Source organism: Sardina pilchardus, chromosome 7 (genome assembly GCF_963854185.1).
Source record: "Sardina pilchardus chromosome 7, fSarPil1.1, whole genome shotgun sequence".
Classification (NCBI taxonomy): Eukaryota; Metazoa; Chordata; class Actinopteri; order Clupeiformes; family Clupeidae; genus Sardina; species Sardina pilchardus.
Window position 1 is genome coordinate 28,040,833 of NC_085000.1, and position 20,857 is coordinate 28,061,689.

Below are 20,857 nucleotides of genomic sequence, written 5' to 3' on the forward strand. Positions count from 1 at the left end.
ACACACACACACACACACACACACACACACACACACACACACACACACACAGAGAGACTTCCCATGTATTTGTGTCTAATCCCCTGTTGAATGCCGTTTGTAATCATTTACGATTTGCTGTGTTTGAAAAAAGTTGTGTCCTAATCTCCCCCTGAGGGGATATGAATGAGAGGCCCGCGGCGGCGGCCGGCTGGGAGGCTGAACGGGAAGGAGGGAGGGAGGGGGGGAGGGGGGGGGTCATGTGCAATCTGGCCCAGCGCTGGGCCCCAGATGTCTGTCCTGTCCTGTCCTGTCTTGTCCAGGCTGGGTTGGGCTGAGCCAAGCCCTCGCTCCTCCACCTTCTGCCAGCCACACGCTCACGTGAGGCAGGTCAGGGAAGAGTGGGAAGAGAGAGAGGGAGGGAGAGAGAGAGAGAGAGAGAGAGGGATGATTGTCTGACTGTCTAAACTGCCTCAATGTACTTGATTTCAGGCATTTCGCATGAAGGGGAAAGGAAGTAAAGCATAGAAGGATGGGGAACAGAAAGAGAGAGAGAGAGTGCACATGTGTGTGTGTGTGTGTACCAGTGTGTGTGTGTGTGTGTGTGTGTGTGTGTGTGTGTGTTGGCATACATACGTTGGCACCTATTTGCATGTGCCCCCAGGGCTTGCGCTGCTCAGCGAGACTGTGGTGTGCCGCTGCTTCTAAAGAGGTCACGGGGGTCTGATTGTTCCAAGCCAGGACCATGAGCCTGCACACAGCCCCGCTCTTAAACCGTGTTAATGTTTACGTCAGGAGGGCGGAGAGAGGGGGGGAGGGGGGGGGTTCGGCCCCTGGAAATCAGGGTTAATCGGGCGGAGGCCAGAGGTGAGCTGATCCACCAGCAGCAAGCTCCTTTGGGGGCGCAGCTGCATCCGATATGGCACCGCCATGGGTGGCGGGTGAGCCAGGCACCACAGATGGTGCAGGAGTTGTAGGAGATGTTGGGCAGTGGGGCTCACGTATTCAGGGAATTCTGGCAGGAGAGGAAGACATGACTGTGGTTGTGTTCAGTTGATGGTGTGTGTGTGTGTGTGTGTGTGTGTATGTGAACGTGTATATGGTCTACATGTGTGTGTGTTTATGTACGTGTGTGTTTGTGTATGTGTGCGTATTTGGTTATGTATGCTGGTTCAGTTGGAGCGTACATATCTTCACACCCTCAACTGGACAACTGGCTGTGCCAGGAGACACAAGTGGGAGTGTTTTTGAGTGTACGTGTGTGTGTATGTGTGTGTGTACAGTATGTGTGTGTGCGTGTGTGTGTGTGTGTGTGTGTGTGTGTACGTGTGTGTGTGAGTGTGTGTCCACGCGGTCTGTGAGTCACACGGGGCATTTCTATAAATGTTTGTCGAGAAGTGTATTTATTTCCCCCCCGCCTCCTGTTGAATCATTGCCTCTTGCAGTGAAGTGTTCTCCATCTCTTTTTCGTCACAACCAGTTTGTTCTGCTTCTCTCTTTTCCATGACCCACCTGCAGCGCTGAGTGTGTTTGCACATCAACCGTTGAGTTTCCTCAAAATATTTGCCTCTACTATATGCAAAGGTTGACATCCACCCTGATTTAACTCTAAAACATCATTAAGGGTGTTACGTGTGTGTGTGTGTTTGAGGGGGGGGCATTATGAGGCTTAAAGGACGTAAAATAATGAAGACAGAAATCATCCCTCATTTGATAACATTTAAACACTCAGATACTCGAGAGACAGGAGGGGGGGGGGGGGGGGGGGTTGTTAGACATTTGTAGATGCTTTGTAACTCAGGCATTTTGTCCTCTTGTCTCAGTGGCACACATTGAATGCATGATGGCCAAACGTTATTTGAATGCATTTTGTATTTTTGGATTATTTCCTGTGTGTTATTTTTGGAGCTGATCCCAGATGAGGGCCAAATCCGTCGCAGCTTATAGAATTATCACTCATTTCTCTCGTTCAAAACAAAGGCCCCCGCCAATAATTCCATTTTGTGTAACATTCCGCTCCCCACTCCCCCAGCAGCAGACGTCGTATCGGGTGAAAGTCTGAGGTAGCGGCAGAACTGACTGTTGAAACAGCACCGCCAACGGCCAGTCGGCACATGCTGAAGAGGCTCGGAGTCATCAGTGCGGTGATTGCGATAGGTCTTTTAAAGCACGGGCTGAACAGCATCAGCCATTTGTCTCAAGCGACAGAGTGAAAGCATCGGAGTGAAAAAAATAATTGTGTTCTTGTCACTGGAATTACAGTCGTAATTATGTAATTAACAACTAACATGTTCCAAATGTAATTTTCTGATTAGCGCAATGGCCTCGTCTGCGTGATTTATGTTTGTTAATTACGCTGTGTTTCGGAGCATGATGATGGGATGCAGTTTGTGTTTGCATTTTTACGAGCGCTAAACACATGCTCCAAATCTCTCTCTGCGGCTGCCTGGGTCTTATACCCCCGTACGGGGGCCGTAGCCCTTTTACCGGGAGAGGGAGGATTACGGTCATGTCATCTGAGTATATTATGTCCTCATATGCCGTAATCCCTTCCTATTGCAAACGTGTTGATGTCATGTAAATCAGAGCGTGCTTCGGCTATCAGCACTTGAGTTCCGCCCTTTGTTCTCCCGGCCCGTCACGTCCTCCCCTCCGGTCTTCCCCCACCACGGGGCCACATGGCCACTTCATGCCTGTGTTTGTTTGTTTACATAATGCACTGCCTTGTTTTGTTCATTTTGTTCTTTGTTTTAAAAAAAAGAAAGGGAAAAAAAAACGGCGCTCCAAATCATGTGGAGTTCTTTCATCTTTTATGGTTCTGACCTCGAAACCTTGAATCATGAATATGTGTGTGTGTGTGTGTGTGTGTGTGTGTGTGAGAGAGGGAGAGAGGTAGTGTGTCTGTGTGTGTGTGTGTGTGTGTGTGTGTGTGTGTGTGTGTGTGTGTGTGTGTGTGTGTGTAAGAGAGAGAAAGAGAGGGAGAGAGGTAGTGTGTGTGTGTGTGTCTGTGTGTGTGTGTTTGTGTGTGTGCGTGTGCGTGTTTGTGTCTGTGTAATGACTGGGGGACACACCTCCGTGACTGTTCCCGATAAAGTGCGCTCACCTGTGTTCCGTGTGTGGTGCCCGTGCACAGGTGGTTCCACCCCAACATCACTGGGATAGAGGCTGAGCAGCTCCTCCTGACGCGGGGGGTCCACGGCAGCTTCCTGGCCCGGCCAAGCAAGAGCAACCCAGGGGACTTCACACTCTCTGTCAGGTATGGCTGTGCTCGCAATATCCATATCGCCATGTATCTTGAGGCACAGGACAGTTCTGATATGTATTGATACAGATGCTACTGTATCAATATGCCGTCAAAAACGTAAAAAGCGTAAGAGACAACAAAAAAGGCCATTTTAAGTGTTAAAGTTAAAGGTAATAACGGAAACAGAATATAACCTTCAAGGTCTCTGTGGGCCTGAATTGAAGTATTTGTAAGCGGTGTAATGCTTAAGGCTTTGCCTTCGCTATTATATATCATTCGAAAGAACAGCTGTTAGAGGGAACGCTGTTTTGAACATGGTCATTATTCAGAATCAACTTGTATTGAGATACATACAGTATTGTAGTGAGCCTCCATATAGGGACACATATCTTATGAGGACCTGTATTGTGACACATATCGTATCGTAACGCGTATCATCTGGTGGCCTCTGTATTATATCACAGTCTCTGTATCATAATGTATATCAAATCATGGTCTTTGTATTGCGATGCGTACCATATTTTAGCCTCCATATCATGACACATATACTATGGTACTAAATCAAGAGAAAAGTCCTCTGCAACCAGAATTTTGCTCCCAATTTTTTTCCCCAAAAAACTGTGACGTTTTGGGCCTGTAAGCCCTTCCTCAGACTCAGACCTCAGACGGGCCTGTAAGCCTCAGAGGTGACGTGACGTCTGAGGAAGGGTCTGACGTCCGAGGAAGGGCTTACAGGCCCGAAACGTCACAGTTTTTGGAAAATCGGGAGCACATTTCTGGTTGCAGCTGACTTTTCTCTTGATTTAGTACAGTACTTGGCTTTTTTTGTCCTGCTCCCATTTTGTACATTGGATGTGCGTGCTTTGATTGCAATTACTTCTACTGCATTATGGTGGCCCCTGCACTGTGATATGTATTATGTGGTGAGGTTGCAGGCAATGCCTTCTGTCAGGTACAGAGCCCTGTAGCTACATTCTATGATTGTTTATTCTCGGCTGCAGGAGTTGTTGCTGCCACTGCCCTTGTTATTATTTTTATGTATAGAACAAGCTTGTGCTGCAAAGGCCCTAACTGAGAACCAATAAGAAATAAAAGATGTTGTCTCCTCGGGCTGGCTGGCTGTCAGTAGGCAGTCGTTTGAAGAGTTGAGACCGTATTGTTTTTCGCAGCACCCTCGCTTGGTGGGTGATGCCATTAACTTCTGCCGGCTTGGTATCTCCAGATGTCTTCAAATGTGTTTATTTTATGTTTTATTTTTTTATTTATTTAAAGAGTACGAGGGGGAAAAAAAGTCATCAGAGACAAAGTTTTTCTCAGTTATTCGCTTGTGACATGCAGGCCTTGGAGGGATATGACCTTTCGTAGCCCTTGCTTGGAAAAGAGCGTAGATGGAATGGAAAATACTGAGAAAAAAAAGAGAGAGAGAGAGAGAGAGAGAGAGAGAGAGAGAGAGACTTGGCTTTCGCTCCTGGCCATTAATGAACTCTAGCATAAAGAGCAGCTCTGTGTTAACAATAGGAGTGGATGGCGCCAAACTTCGTGCTCTACGGCACAAACAAACACTGGTCAGGACTTACGCATTTCATTTGCAGGATTGATAACAGTATGGGGAGATGGCGGCGATGATGATGAGTAGTTGTGTGTGTGTGTGTGTGTGTGTGTGTGTGTGTGTATGTGTGTATGTGTGTGTGTGTGACTGTGTGTGTGTCTGTGTGTCTGTGTGTCTGTGTGTGAGTGTGTGTGTGTGTGTGTGTGTGTGTGTGTGTGTGTGTGTGTGTGTGTGTGTGTGTGTGTGTGTGCGTGTGTGCAGATCCATCCAGCACAGCTTACAAGTACTTTAGAGCCCCTGCTGCGTGATTTCACTCCTGTCCATGTCCTGTAACAGAGCTGAAACAGATCATAGGAATGACTGACCGTTCCCCTCTTGCTTTCCTGGTGTGTTTGCAGCTTATATTAGTAGCCCTGCCCCTGAAATTAGACAGGACCAGTGGTGTGTGTGTGTGTGTGTGTGTGTGTGTGTGCATGTGTGTGTGTGTGTGTGTGTGTGTGTGTGTGTGTGTGTGTGTGTTTGTGTGTGTGTGTGGTGTGTGTATGTGTGTGTGTGAAAGAGAGAGAGAGGGGCGGAAGCTTTTAGGTTTCTCATCGGTCGGCTCTTGGGTGGGGAAACTTATCAGTGTATCACTCTCTTGCTTTCTGCTTTTTACAGCAGTCGTTGGCACCAAGACAGAGCGGGAGAAAGAGAGTATGTGTGTGTGTGTGTGTGTGTGTGTGTGCGTGCAGTGTGTGTGTGGGGGGGGGGGGTACACCAGATGGAGAGATCGAGAGTGAGAGAGACAGCAGGAGAAAGGGAAAGAGAGAGAGAGGGAGTGCAATAGAAAGAGAGAGAGAGAGAGAGAGAGTAGAGGGAGTAAACTGGGAGAGTCAGGCAGCCATACGGATGCAGGGCTGGGCTGCTGGCGAGGAGTCAGCTGCAGTAGCTCCTAATGGCTTTAAGACGCACCACGCTACGCTACGCTACACCGCGTGCAGACTAGAGGCCCCACACAGGCAGACGCGGCCGCGCCGCCTCCAGCCGCCGCCTCAGCAGGCTCCGCGCTGAGCCCATCCCAGCGCGTAGATAGACCGTTACGTGCCCCAGAGCTGGCGGGCGGTGTGGGCCTGGCACCCCACCCCATCCCACCCCACCTCACCCCACCCCACCCCAGCCCACCCCATCCCACCCCACCTCACCCCACCCCATCCCACCCCACCTCACCCCACCCCATCCCACCCCACCTCACCCCACCCCACCCCAGCCCACCCCACCTCACCCCACCCCACCCCATCCCACCCCACCCCACCCCACCCCAGCCCACCCCACCCCACCCCACCCCACCCCAGCCCACCCCAGCCCACCCCCTCCCCTCGCCTCTCCTCGCCGCCCCACCGTCTCAGGGCTCGGCCGTGCTGTGCCCCCGGCTGGCTTCTCTGCCACGCCAGCCTCGCAAAGTTGACAGAGACGCAACCTCTTTAACGCCATAGCTGGGGCGAGGCAGGGGGCTGCCGTGCCACCACCCAAACCCCCCTCCACCCCCCACCCCCCCACCCGCTAACTTTCCAGCAGCTGCTGTTTGCTGCCCTTAATGAAGCAAACTTACCACTGTCAAGACAAGGGCTTTTGCTGAGGATATTGCTATTCAAATTATTTTTGGAAAGATTGTACTTGTTAACCTTTTCTCTCTTGATGATCTTTCATCATCGTGTCTTGATTTGCATGTATTAAGTAGGCTAACACAAAAGAAATTTGACTCTTGAGCAATGATCAACTTTCAGATTTGAAAAATAATCTGTGGCTGTTTGAATTCAAATAGCTTAGCGTGTGTTGTGTATTGTTTGAGCGCTTGGAAGTTTGCAGCTGTTATGGTATTACGTCCAACAAGATAAGCCCAGAGCTGGCAACTTCCTCGTCATTTTAACTGCAGACAGACAGGCTTGGAGGAGACCATTACTCTCTCACTCGCACCGTAAAGATTCAATAATGAGCTTTCTATCTCTTAGACGTTCACTTGCACTCTTAGCCCTCTCACAGAAACACGCGCACACACACACACACACACACACGCACACACACACACTGGTACACACGTACACATTACACACAGAGAGACAGACAGACACACACACACACACACACACACACACACATTGCCCATAGAGTGCATTTTTATAACAGGAGAGAAGGTAATTACAAAGTCATTAAGAAAGTCTCCCCTTACAAGGGCATTATTTGATAAAGCATCTCGATCACACAAATGGACTCAGAGGGACTGCATCACACCATTATCGTCTCTTCTCTGTCTGTCTTCCCTCTCTCTCTCTCTCTCCCTCTCCCTCTCTCTCTCTCTCCCTCTCTCTCTCTTTCTCTCTCTCTCTCTCTGTCTCGTCCTTTCTCCGTCTTTCTGTCTGTCCACCACAAGTAGAGGCCTGTTTATTGTACTCTGTCAGCGTGCTGCGAGACTAGACTCAGTCGGCCCTGAGTGGTTAGATCAGTGGGCCACAGATTAGACGCACAGGCATCCTTTAACTAACAACTGATTCCACACTGTGGTAAACAGAAGCAGAAGCGCCAGCCAGGGCACTTCATCTCACTTAATGTTGGTTAATGTTGAGGTTAATGGTTTGCTCGTGTTGACTTGCACATTGAATTATGCTTGTTACGGGGGGAGAACATCGATTTAAATGATGATGCCTCCATTAGCATAAACAAACCATAAAACTACCGCATTTAGAATGACTCACAGTTGATCTGTACCGACGTTAATAGTTGTGTTTGTGTGTGTGAATAATGGAGACGTGTTGTCACTCTGGTGGATGCGTGTTGATTGGTGTTTGGCGGGTGAGAGGAGCGCTGAGAGGCAGGAGTGGAGCAGAGAGCAGGAGGTGGGAGGCCGGAGGGTCCTTGCCCTGGGACGACTCGGTGTGTGTGTGCATCCTCCAGATGTGAGCGTGTCCTCCTGTCCTCTCTGCAGATGTGACCTCTGGCTGTCCGCGCAGCCGATGGGAATCCCAGTCCAGACCACAAGGCCGCCTTTCGAAACAGACCTCGCCGGTCCAGAGAGGGATAGAAAAGAGAGAGAGAGAGAGAGAGAGAGAGAGAGAGAGAGAGAGAGAGAGAGAGAGAGAGTGGTGGGAGAAGGCCGAAATGCCCTTGCCCCTTGTGCTGAATATAGATTCCCCTCCCTCTCGATCCCCAATTATGTAATAGCCGATTGCCTCAATTCACTGTAAATATTTCCACTGCCGCCGAGCTATTTATAGATCCTCAGCATTGATCCCGGGCCGTGCATGTCCAAACATAATCTCTCTGACTGACTTTAATCGCAATGGCCAGACTCCATGAAGAGGAGGGCGAGCTAAATGGCATTGGCTGCCGGAGATGGAGAGCAGCAGGCGCGTTATCTAGTTTGTGTGTGTGTGTGTGTGTGTGTGTGCGTGTGTGTGTGTGTGTGTGTGTGTGTGTGTGTGTGTGTGTGTGCGTGCGTGTGTGTGCGAGTGTGTGTGTGTGTGTGTGTGTGTGTGTGTGTGTGTGTGTGTGTGTGTATGTGTGTGTGTGTTTGTACGTGCGTATGTGTACGTTTGTGTGTATGTGGTGTTGTGGGGGGGGGGGTGATTAAAACGGCTCCCAGAGAGACAGATATTGGTTTGGCCGCTCGTTCGGTTTCTCCTGTCTCACTGACCAGCGAGCACAGCACAGCACAGCGCAGCGCAGTGTGGCGCAGGGCTGACCTGATAGAACAGCAGCGAAGAAAAATCAATGATGGACCTACTCTGAGCTGGGTATAAAACGGCGAAAATGACTCAAACAGGGAGAAGCTGAGCGAGCGAGCGAGCAGGAGGAAAAGCAAACAAGCATCCTCGGTGGCCGAGGGGTCTGGGGTTGGGTTCCGAGGACGATATGTCCTGCACGCCACGGCCACGCGCTCCCCTCGGTCAGTGCACTGCCACACAACACGAGGGGGGGAGGGATCAGATACCATGCCAACCATTGTGATTGATTTGGACCACGGGCGCCAGGAGAAAAAGCACCCGCCATCGTTCATTCAGTGTGCCCACCCACTCACTCACTCACTCACTCACTGTATTACCATGGGGAGTTTCAAGTGTGTGATACATCAGTCCCTATATTTACTTGGCTAATGCTTTTACCCATAGCAACATCCCAAGTGTGGTACAGTGCAACACAAAGCAACAGCAGGTTGAGGAGAACCGACTGTAAGAAAGTGCAGACAGTTCTATATGATCACAGAAACAGAAGTGCAAGTGTAACATATGGTACAAGTATGGTATGGACGTCTGGTTGATTAAGAACCGTGAGTCTTGAGTCTTCGTTTTGAACAACAAGAGAGGTTTTGCTAACAGTATGTGTGCTGAACTAAACATATTGTATTTCCCTGTCTGTTCATTTTACAAGGCACTGACTTTGACATCATTTAGTCTTTGCTTTGACACCTTAAGTAGTTTTTTGCGCTTTAGAGTGTTTTTGAGCAGTTATCACTTCTTTCATTGCAGTGTTCACTGAGTGACAAAGTGGCTCTAGCAGAGGCAGATCTGCCAAAGATTGGACAAGTATGCAAGTTTTTCGGCCACTAAAGATAGCACAGCCACAGGAGCCGGTATAATGACGAGGACAAGATCGCAGCAGACATCCAATGATTATCCTCTTGAGGTCACATACTTGCAGTTCAGCACTCACACACACGCATGCACACACACAAACACACACACACACACACACACACACACACACACACAAACACACACACACACACACACACACACACACACACACACACACACACACACACACACACACACGTCACATAACTCCCACATCATCATCTCTCTCTCTCAGTTACTCTCTCTCTCTCGGTTGCTGTGTGTTTTGAATGGCATCCAGATCAGTGCACATCCATCAGACTGCACCGAGCCGAGCCGAGCGGCATGCCGTCTGTCCGTATAAGAGCGAGAGTGCAGAGGCTCAATTGGACTGGGATTTGTTATTTGTGTCTTTGCGTGCGCCGTGATTGCATTAAAGCTGCCACGGCCAGCCAGCCAGCCAGCCATGCAGGCAGGCCGACACACACACACACACACACACACACACACACACACACACACACGCACGCACACACACCCATATGCAGACACACACATACACACACACAGGCTGTCAGTGTGCTCCACACACACATTTACAGCCATGCGCACAAATGCATGCACACACACACACACACACACACACACACACACACACACACACACACACAGTAACACGCACACACACACACACACAAAGAGAGGCCAGCACGTGGTTCTGCACAACACACACGCGCACACACATACAGAGACACACATACGCTTAGGCCGGCAGTTGGCTCTGCACACACACACACACACACACACACACTCACACACACTCATGCGTGGCGCGGCAGTCAGTAACCATTAGCCGGCGCTGATGAGGGCGCGCTGCTCCCTGCTCCATGGAAACATCCATAATGCAATTACAGGCTGCCCAGAGTGCAGATTTATGAAAGATAGAACAATAACGATGGATGAGGGAGGCCAAGGCACAGACACGCAGGGAGCCGGGCAGGAGAGAGAGAGAGAGAGAGAGAGAGAGAGAGAGAGAGAGAGCATGGATGATGAGATTTATTTCACCTCATCCACTCCCCTTTCCATATATTACGTTTGCAGGACCGGGAAGGTTATTGTGAACAAGACAGCTCATATTTGTAACACTTTCATCTTATTTATTTTTTTGCCTTCCTCGGCTGAGTTCTTCTTTCTTTTTCTTTCCATTGGCAGGCTGTCATGGCAGCGTTGTTTTTTTTCTGGCATGACAAGTCACGGGGAGCCATGAGCCGATACGATATGATCTGTGTGTGCAGCTAGTGAGCTGTTGTGGTTTTGGGTGACGGTGCCAAGCTGGCAGCAGCCGGCAGAGGAGCGCAGGTGTTTTTGCCTTTTGTTCCTCTGTCAGTTGGTGTTCTAAAGCCTCGCGGCTCACGGTGAGCTGCTGCCGCTACCGCTATCGCCGAATTGCTCAAACCAACCGAACGCGGGGGGAAAATGCCTTTTTTTTTGTGTCGGAGGGGTTTATGTGCATCTCACACAAGATGTTCCGCAAAATGTTCCCTCTATGTTTTTTTAACGCACCCCATATGGCTGATTTCTGTTTGATGGTTACTTTACATGAGCCCGAATAACCCTGAGAAAAAATCTGTCCTGTAATTTGTTCCCATAAGCCGATAAGAATGTCTTTAGGTGATTGTGGGTGAATAAGGTATTAAGCCAAAACCTATAAACCTGCCATATTTTTTTTTCCTGGGCCCACAAATGCGTTTTGGCTGGAAAATCCCTTTCAAAATCCAACTACAATCCATTTTATTGTGGTATTTAAGCTGTATGAACTGTCTGTGCAACTGTCTCTCTCTCTCTCTCTCTCTCTCTCTCTCTGCCTCTGTTTCCATCTTCCTGTTTCTCTCTTTCTTTTTCTTTCACTTACTTGCCCTTCAGTTTCAGTGGTTGTCCTGTCTATCCTGTTTACTCTCTTTTCATTTCACAGGATTAGATTCCCCACCTACACATGATAAACAACTCTTTCTTTCTCTCTTTCTCTCTCTCTCTCTCTCTCTCTCTCTCTCTCTCTCTCCGTAGGCGTAACGATGAGGTCACCCACATTAAGATCCAGAATTCGGGGGACTACTACGACCTTTACGGCGGGGAGAAGTTCGCCACGCTGGCCGAGCTGGTGCAGTACTACACCGAGCAGCACGACCTGCTGCGCGAGAGGAACGGTGACGTCATCGAGCTCAAGTACCCCCTCAACTGCAAAGACCCCACGTCAGAGAGGTGACTGGCCAGTGGTTGAGTCCGGACTAGTGCAGTGTCCAGCACACATCGTCCAGTGTTTAGCACCCATCATGGTTTGTTGGATAGGGTGTGAAAGGGAATAGAGTAGTGCGCCCTCTAGAGTTTCCTTTGGAGCACTGCAGGAAAGCAGAGGATTCTTTTTGCCCCTAATGTCTGGTCAGACAGCCTACTGTACAGTAGGAAGATCACATGTGATTGACAGAGCATTGTAAGTCACCGTCAGCTAAACTGATACAATTTAAAATGATCATTGTATGAAACACATTGCACATAACAATTGAATTTCCCCTTGGGGATCAATAACGTATCTATCTATCTATCTATCTATCTATCTATCTATCTATCTATCTATCTATCTATCTAACAGAGCACAGATCACTAGATTTAACTAGCAATAATGCAGGTACAGATAGTGTGCATTGTTCACAGTCATTTGTGTCGTGTGGTGGTTTGACTGAAATTTGACATCCCTTAGTGGGTCAGTGTGGTTGGCTGAGTTAAGGTCACAGATTGTGGAAAGAAAGATGTTCACACAAGTCTGTGAGGTGATGAGAAGAAGTGTAGGATTTGATTAGAATTAGAACTGTACACTTGGAATGAGCACACAGATTATTTGAATGATTCATGTGAATGATTCATGCTATTCATTGTCAGGCATGCCAATCATGCAGTTATGTACAGGCTCTGCTGCAAGAACAAAATAGCTTAGCTACAGCAGAAAGCACTCCACTGTTTAGCACTAGGCATTAACAGCGCTGTGTTTCACAGTTCAGCATTTCCAGTATTTCCACTTGCGTATTATATTTAGTGCCTTATTTTCAAGAAACAGACATGTTTCTTGAAGGTTGCCTAACCAACACCACCTACACACTCAGACACACACACACACACACTAACACAGAGACACACACACACACACACACACACGCAGACACCGCAGACACACATACACATTCACAGGTTCATCTTCCCCTCATTACCACATGATGTGGAAACGCTTTCCAACAGACATCTTTACCCTCAGGGCCAGATGTACTAACTTTTGGGCCCGTTTCAGGTGTATTTGTTTCGCAATGTGCACGTAAAGATACAGTATGTACAAACAGGTTTGGTTTAAACCGCAGATTGCCTGTCGAAGAAACTGAAAATGACTTTTGCTTTATCATGTCATGGGAGTTTTCTGTCAATTATTGTTAATTATTGATAATTAGATAGTCCCCTGTATGCGCGAAAACTGCCCATGAAAGCGCAGGTCTGTTTTGCGATGAAATATTTCCGCCTGGTAAAAGCAGGTGTTAGTGTAATCCAAATTACGGTTACAGTAAATGCGTCAATAAGAGGAACTTTCATAAACAACAGAATAGCTAATCAGAGCAAAGCGTTTGCTCTCTGTGGCTTGTCCATAGTGCTGATAATACTACGCTCGCAAATGTACGTACATCTGGCCCTTAATCCTTTCTCAACCACATCCTTATGGTGTGTGTGTGTGTGTGCACGCGCGTGTGTGTGTGTGTGTGTGTGTGTGTGTGTGTGTGTGTGTGTGTGTGTGTGTGCGCGCGCGTGTGTGCGCGCGTGTGTGTTTGTAAGAGAGAGACTGAGACAGAGTGTACAGTATGTGTATGTGTGTGTGTGTGTGTGTGTGTGTGTGTGTGTGTGTGTGTGTGTGTGTGTGTGTGTGTGTGTGTGTGTTTGATCTCAAATACATCTCTCATAGAATGGGAGACAGGCATATCTGCTAAAACATATAAGGGTACACATACAGTACCTCCTACCCCCACTGAGATGCAAACAAACACATCAAAAAGCACTCTCTCTGACATACTTTCCACCTGAAAGGGGGAAAAAAAACCTTCCATATACGTTTTTCCATATACAATGTTCAGATAAATATAGAAAGGGGCTTTGTGGGGGATTGTGGGTTGTTTTCTGGCATTTGAAATAGGTTGTAGGGTAGACTACACCTTATTTTGAATTATACATTTTTAATTCATTAACATTGCTTTGAAGAAGTCTGTTTTCACTTTGACATTAAAGAGAGTTTATTTTGTGTAATATCCTATTATATTGACCATGGTTCAATTTCAAAAAAGAAATAAAAGAGGAGTACTATCCAAGGGGGGTGAATTCTTTTCAAAGGCACTGTACACGACCTGACCTGACCTGTAGTGTGTGCCACCTTTCTTAGATGGTACCATGGGCACCTCTCTGGGCGTGATGCAGAGAAGCTTCTCACAGACAAGGGCAAACCGGGCAGCTTCCTGGTGCGCGAGAGTCAGAGCAAGCCGGGCGACTTCGTACTGTCCGTCCTCACCAACGAGGAGAAGCACGAGAACGTGGACCGCAAGACCAAAGTCACACACGTCATGATCCGGTACCAAGTAAGAGAACCCAACTTATCCCCCACTGGAACAAAAAGGACAGGAACACTTTACGTGGACAGTCCAGCCAGAGAGACTTAGAAGATTGCCCATTAAGATTCAAGTTCAATATGTGAAATTGTTGTTAACTTACTAAACAACGTTCAAGAAAAGTAGCTGTGTGCACATCCCACCTTGCAGGTGCAGGACATATGGAGAGTAGCTTAGAAAAGGAATATAATGTCAGCAACAATGATAATTGCTCCCGTTTAATGTGAAAAAGCAACGTTTCGACCCTACTGGGTCTTCATCAGGCTTGACCCAGTAGGGTCGCAACGTTGCTTTTTCACATTGAACGGGAGCAATTATCAGTGCTGCGGACATTATATTCCTTTCCTGACTTGCTAAACAACACCATTACCAAATGCAACCCCTATGCTTAACCTTAACCATAAATGTAGTGTTATAACAGTGTCAACAGATGGGTTCGTTGCTCATCTGAGCTATTGCAGGTTTATGCAGTGCAGGGCAGTGGATTCCATAATATGTTCTGCCTGGTTAAACAGGATGGCAAGTACGATGTGGGTGGAGGAGAGAGGTTTGACACCCTGGCGGATCTGGTGGAGCACTATAAGAAGAACCCCATGGTGGAGAAGAGTGGCATCGTGGTGCACCTGAAACAGGTAAGCACAGCACAGTGCATGCTGGGTAACATTGTGTGTACTGTAGGATAGAAGGTCCTAGAAGGCAGAATGGTGTAAAGAAGATGGATGAAAAAGAATGAAATACAGCGTCCTTGGTAGTACATGACTAATAGTGGATCCCAATATGCTCAAACGACTGGGTTCAAATACATGAACCATTGTCATGAGAGTAGCATGAAAGCCTTTTGATTGAATCACTATTGCACATGATGTTTGTGTAAAACAGAGCAAACGTCTCTGAGCTCAGATAACAAACAATATAGAAGTAACAAAAGCAGTAGATATGAAGGAAGGCTTGGGTTGCCGGCACAGAAGTGAGAGAAATAAAACTCATAAAAAATACAATAGCACAGAAGTGGAGCTCCATTTATATCGCCTGGTGTTTGTGTTCTTCCCGCAGTTCCTCATCCATTGATTGCTCACTTGTGGAGAACAATAGCTTTGTGTTAAGGTTATATCTCATCTCTGTCTCTCTCCTTTGTTGTTGTTTTTTTTTTTTTCATATTCCCCGCCTCACCTGGAAGCCCTTTAATGCAACGAGAATAAACGCAGCAAACATCGAGAACCGCGTGCGGGAGCTGAACAAAGTGGCCGACAACTCGGAGAAGCCCAAGCAAGGATTCTGGGAGGAATTTGAGGTATCTAGAGCGTCCTGATCAATATTAATACGACCGAAAGCTTAAATAAAAGCTCTCTCCTGCGCCCATGTTTAAAAACAACTCTCCCAGCACAGCTTTGCTGGGTTATCACCCTAGAATTTCCCCTTGGGGATCAATAAAGTAGCTATCTATCTATTTATCTATATATCTATAACCCTGCTCCCCACTACTGAATATACACACTGGCGCTCGGTTTGAGCCCTCTGTCCCCCGGTAGTCTCATGACCCCTCGTGGTCTTTCTAAACAAGGCTACACACACACTTCTATCTCCTCCCCGGGGACCTCAAGAGGGTGCTGTTGGGCACCGTGTCAAAAGTGTCACTTCACTCTCCCTCTCTCTCGCTGCCTTTTGTAGCCGCAGCATGTGAAGCTCCGTGTGTGTGTAGTCTTTGCTGTCAGACACAGAGAGGGTCCTTGGGAGGCGGCTTCAGAGGACGTGGGCGTTTTTGAAGTCTGTTTGTAACTCGAGGGGGAGGCTATGGTGTTGCACTTGTGTTGCATTATACTGTATGGTGTAGTAGTGTGTGTGCTAATGGGGTCACGAAGCAGCAGCAAGGGGAAGGGAATGAGCCCCAGTGTCCTCTGCAGGGGAAGGGAATGAGCCCCAAGTGTCCTCTGCAGGGGAAGGGAATGAGCCCCAAGTGTCCTCTGCAGGGGAAGGAAATGAGCCCCAAGTGTCCTCTCTGTTCCGCGTCCCCAGATGCTGCAGCAGCAGGAGTGCAAGCTCCTCTACCCCAGGAAGGAGGGCCAGAGGCCGGAGAACAAGAGCAAGAACCGCTACAAGAACATCCTGCCATGTGAGTCGCCAAAAAGTCACACACTTTTAAAACTTCCCTGAGCTTTTTGTGTGCTTATTAAAGCGTGAGAAGTTGAAATGATTTTGATAACGATGATTCGTTTCATTTAGTAGTCATATTCCCCGCATATTTACACCAGTGTCTGTATTCATTGACTCGTGTGTGCCTCAGTCATGTTGGCTCACCACGTGTGAAATGCTCTGTCCAGTTGACACCACCCGTGTGATCGTGAGGGAGGCTGACCCAGAGGTGTCCTGCGCGGACTACATCAACGCCAACTACATCCGAGTGAGTTCACCAAGTGCACGGAGGGGACAGTAGCACTTTATCAGAGGTGGAAAACTCCAGCTTCAGAGAGTAAATGTCCGATCATATATTGGTTCTACCTTTGCACTTAGCACAGGTGATCTTATCAATTAGCTGCTCCACTTAGCTGAAGAGTTGTGCTAATTATAAACAGCTGTTTTAAATGAATGGTTGGCAGAGATATCTGGTAGGACTTTTACTCACTGAAACTGGATTTTTCCACTTCGGCACTTTCTTTTTTGTTCTATCATACTATCTCATTGTGACTTGAGGCAAAGTCTCATCCTGTCCTGTTTTGGGGTGTCATACGTCCGGTCGAATGCTTTCTATCAGTGTATGCAGGAGGACGGACGGCATATGGACGAGGGGAAAGTGTTCATCGCCACTCAGGGCTGCCTGCAGAACACGGTGATGGACTTCTGGAAGATGGTGTACCAGGAGAACACACACGTCATTGTAATGACCACCAAGGAGATGGAGCGAGGAAGGGTAAGACACACACACATACAGTACACACACACACACACACACACACACACATACTTACACACACTGTTTTTAGCCACATGGAGATATATCAAGGCTTTGTTATCAGTCCCCTCAAGGACAAAAGTGACACGCTTATTTTCTTTAATGTCTCTGACAGAATAAGTGCGTACGGTACTGGCCAGACACCAACTCCACCAGGGAGTTTGGCAAAGTGAGCGTGAAGAACATCGAGGAGCACACAGCGCAGGACTACATCCTGAGAGAGCTGGAGGTGACTCGAACAGACAAGGTGAGCATTCCATCACTGAGCTCAAGGCTCTCTGTTGGGTTATTTAAAGTCCTCCTCTGTAACGCTTGGCTTGCAGCAGGAAATGTAGAGCAACTTTAGGTTGGGGGCACACGCTGTTCTAGGTTCCTGAAATGTTGGCGTTATCCACCCCTGCTTGCACACTACTACACAATGCCATGTTCTCACTGGGTTCTGATCCGCGTTCCGTTGACAGAGGGAACCGCCCAGGTACATCTGGCACTTCCAGTACCTGAGCTGGCCGGACCACGGCGTGCCCAATGAACCTGGGGGGGTTCTGAGCTTTCTGGAGCAGGTCAACCGGACCCAGGGATCTATTCCAGAGACTGGACCCATTATAGTCCACTGCAGGTAAAAAATCGTGAGCTAGTTGGATTCCGTGAACATGCACACAAATACCACGTCATGTTTCTTTGATAAGAAAATCAAAGCAAGTTGCGTCAGTTTCAGAGAGTATCAGTTTCAGAGAGTATCGGTTTCAAATCTAAGAAGCCGTATCAAAATGTACCCTTTTCTTCAGAAAACATTTTATTTTGTTACATAACTAGATACATAATTGTTTCTGATGTCAGTCAGCATTGCTTGAACAATAACATGCCAATTTCACCACCTCAGCTCCACCAGCATTACACCTTTAATCCAAATGTTTCTTTGTTTGGCCCTACTATCTTGGCTGTTCCCCCAGTGCAGGGATTGGAAGAACAGGAACCATCATTGTGATCGACATTCTCATTGACATCATCAACAGACAAGGTATATAGCACGTCAGCCATTTTGTGTCGCATTTGCATTCATGTAGAGGCGTGCTATGTGCTGCGCGCTGCCTCCAGTGCCTCGTCTTGAGAGCGCTGTTCCATCACTCTGCCTCTCTCTGTCATGTCCCTCAGCGGGAGTTTGATTACAGTGGTTCTGGTGGCGTGCGCCGGACAATTACCGCATTACATCCCCCATCAGATCTGCATAAATAGATCATTTGTCAGTGATTAGGCATTGAGGATCACTGACGGCAATGTTCCTTCACTGCCACATGCTGTGTAGAGTCACAGCAGCGTGTGTGTGCGTGTGTGTGTGTGTGTGTGTGTGTGTGTGTGTGTGTGTGTGTGTGTGTGTGTGTGTGTGTGTGTGTATGCGTGTCAGAGAGAGATTAACGTAATTCAGGATGCTTCTGGGCTGTAACATTGTGTGAATGTCCCGACTTTCATACTTCATTTTCAAACAGTGAGTCTTTTATAATCTAGGAGTAGTTTAAAGTGCCAATTTGTTTCTGTGTAAATCAATTGAGTTGCCATTTCCAGGTCAGGTTCCAGGTTTTTTTTTTTTTTTCTCCAGGTTGAACTAAGCGAGCTCTATTTTCTTTTTCTGTTTTCCGTTGCGCTCCAGGGCTGGACTGCGACATCGACATCCCCAAGACCATCCAGCAGGTGCGGCAGCAGCGGTCGGGCATGGTGCAGACGGAGGCCCAGTACAAGTTCATCTACATGGCCGTGCAGCAGTACATCGACACCGCCCAGAAGAGGCTGGAGGAGGAGCAGGTACAGCTCGTCCAGCACCACCTACAGTACAATGTTTTGATAATTTGGTGAAAGGTTTTACTATTTGTGTGTAGAGTTTTGCAAAAATAGCCAATAGTTACAAAAAAGTGCTTAACCAATCAGAAAAAACTGTAATATGTACAGCTTGGGCCATTTACACTCTTACTGTAAAGCGACTGTGTTGGAAACAACACTAACTGTGTGTTGTCACTATCTGGACACAGAGATGTGTTAAAAAAAACAATGCAAGTTGTGTTGTTTTCAACACATATTGCGTAACAAATAACAAAAGCAATATAATGGAAACAACACAAACTGTGTTGTCCCTAAATGGACACATGTTGTGTTGTTTTCAACACATTTGTTTTAAGAGTGGGTATACCAGGGGCTCTGATCTGGAAGAAGTTTATATATGGAATAGCTGCCGTCACAGACTTGCATAAAGCAATGCTGTAGCCTACAGCAGAATTCTGTACAGTCATTTCGATTCCACCCACCCGCCCACACGCATACACACACACTTATAGATTCACACAATGAATCATACATTCATTAGGAGTACAATTACAGGTAATGCAACCTGCTGATCATGAGCTGTAAAAATGATCCTCCTGCTGAGTGAAAACCAGCCCTGTAGTCATAAATCCAGCCAGTCAGGGATGTAATTAATGAGTCCATGAGTGCACTTGGCATTGCAGGCGTTCATATTTTTGATTTTGCAGTACCATGTACTCAACTAGTATTAATCCATCAATTTGCTACAGGTGTCAGTGTGATATAAACTACTTTAATGAAGTTTAAATCACTTTTTAAGTGTGTTTTGTTTTAGTCTCTTAGCTATGTTTAAAGTGTGTAATGTTGTGTATGCATCAGTGAACACAAACATGTTATCTGTCATTCTTTTAAATCAGTATTGTTATGGACACAAATGTGTGGGTCATTATCTGGCCTTGCTGTCTTATTGACGTCTAATGGATGTTTTTGCAGAGGAACAAGACGAAGGAGAGGGAGTACTCTAATATCAAGTATCCTCCCATGACCAACGCCAGAGTAAAGCCCAACATGAGTATGACCTCCTCACGCTCCTCCTCTGTGTAAGTGTACACACACACATACACACACACACACACACACACACAAAAACAGACTCTCACACACACACACACACACACACTCAGCGCATGCTTAACTGAGGAGTTTGAGCTGTAAGCATCTGTATTTCCTCAAGTGTTTCTGTTCCTTTTGGGGAGCATAAAGAAGCCTAATGAGCCTTAAGTGTCCTCCCTCCACCCACTCAAACCATTCACCTCCTTCAGTGCCTCTGGCCCTGGAGGGGATCTGGCACTGATCCGGCCTAACTCTGGCCCACATCCAGCTGTCTGTGATGATCTCCCCCTGATGAGCTGTTCTTGCCCCCCCCCCCCCTTTCTCTCTCTCTCCATACAGGATGAACGATGACTCGTCCAGTGTGTACGAGAACCTGAACATCAAAAGCCCAAAGAGCTGTGGGAGCAGTAACACCAGGAGATAGGTCCTCCAGGGTGCAGTCTCTCTTCTCTTTCTCTCTCTCTGTGAGTACCCTCTCCCTCTCACACACACACTTTCTCACACACGCGTACAATGAGCACTGTGTTCCTCAGGCCTGTATGCACAGCCAGGTATCAGGGTGTGGAAGAGTGGAGAAACAAAAGGGACAGAGAAAGTGTGTGAGTGAGTGTGTGTGTGTGTGTGTGTGTGTGTGTGTGTGTGTAGTGGGGATATTCAAGGGGATTCTGTTACTGTCGTCTTTCACTGTCTTTTCATGTTAAAACAGCTTCAAAGTGGTGACGTGTTTCAGAGATTTGTTGCAATGTGGCTGTTAAAAATGTATGACTTCTCAGTAGATGTGTTAGTATCTCTTTATAAAGCAGTCACTGTCCTGTCTGTTGGTGACAGAAAGTTCAGTCTCCTCCACTGACTGAGAATTTATTCAGAATAAATATCTAATGCTCTGATGGTTCTTAAGATAGCAAGATTTTTTTTATTTCAGTTGCCAAGAATTACAGGTTGCCAAACCTGTGCCGTTGG

The 20,857-nt window shown here is 47.4% G+C and overlaps 1 protein-coding gene across 1 annotated transcript in view; it reads left to right on the forward strand.

Moving 5' to 3' along the window:
* Positions 1-20,857, forward strand: part of ptpn11b (protein tyrosine phosphatase non-receptor type 11b) — a 36,041-nt gene that overhangs the window by 11,391 nt on the left and 3,793 nt on the right. The window contains exons 2-15 of the mRNA XM_062541634.1: positions 3,113-3,235; positions 11,423-11,617; positions 13,824-14,016; positions 14,562-14,678; positions 15,224-15,337; positions 16,060-16,156; positions 16,365-16,444; positions 16,796-16,951; positions 17,109-17,240; positions 17,455-17,609; positions 17,944-18,011; positions 18,639-18,790; positions 19,778-19,884; positions 20,237-20,361. Of these exons, the coding sequence (XP_062397618.1) occupies positions 3,113-3,235; positions 11,423-11,617; positions 13,824-14,016; positions 14,562-14,678; positions 15,224-15,337; positions 16,060-16,156; positions 16,365-16,444; positions 16,796-16,951; positions 17,109-17,240; positions 17,455-17,609; positions 17,944-18,011; positions 18,639-18,790; positions 19,778-19,884; positions 20,237-20,321 (1,774 nt within the window). The 3' untranslated portion in view covers positions 20,322-20,361. The remainder of the gene's footprint in view (positions 1-3,112; positions 3,236-11,422; positions 11,618-13,823; positions 14,017-14,561; positions 14,679-15,223; positions 15,338-16,059; positions 16,157-16,364; positions 16,445-16,795; positions 16,952-17,108; positions 17,241-17,454; positions 17,610-17,943; positions 18,012-18,638; positions 18,791-19,777; positions 19,885-20,236; positions 20,362-20,857) is intronic.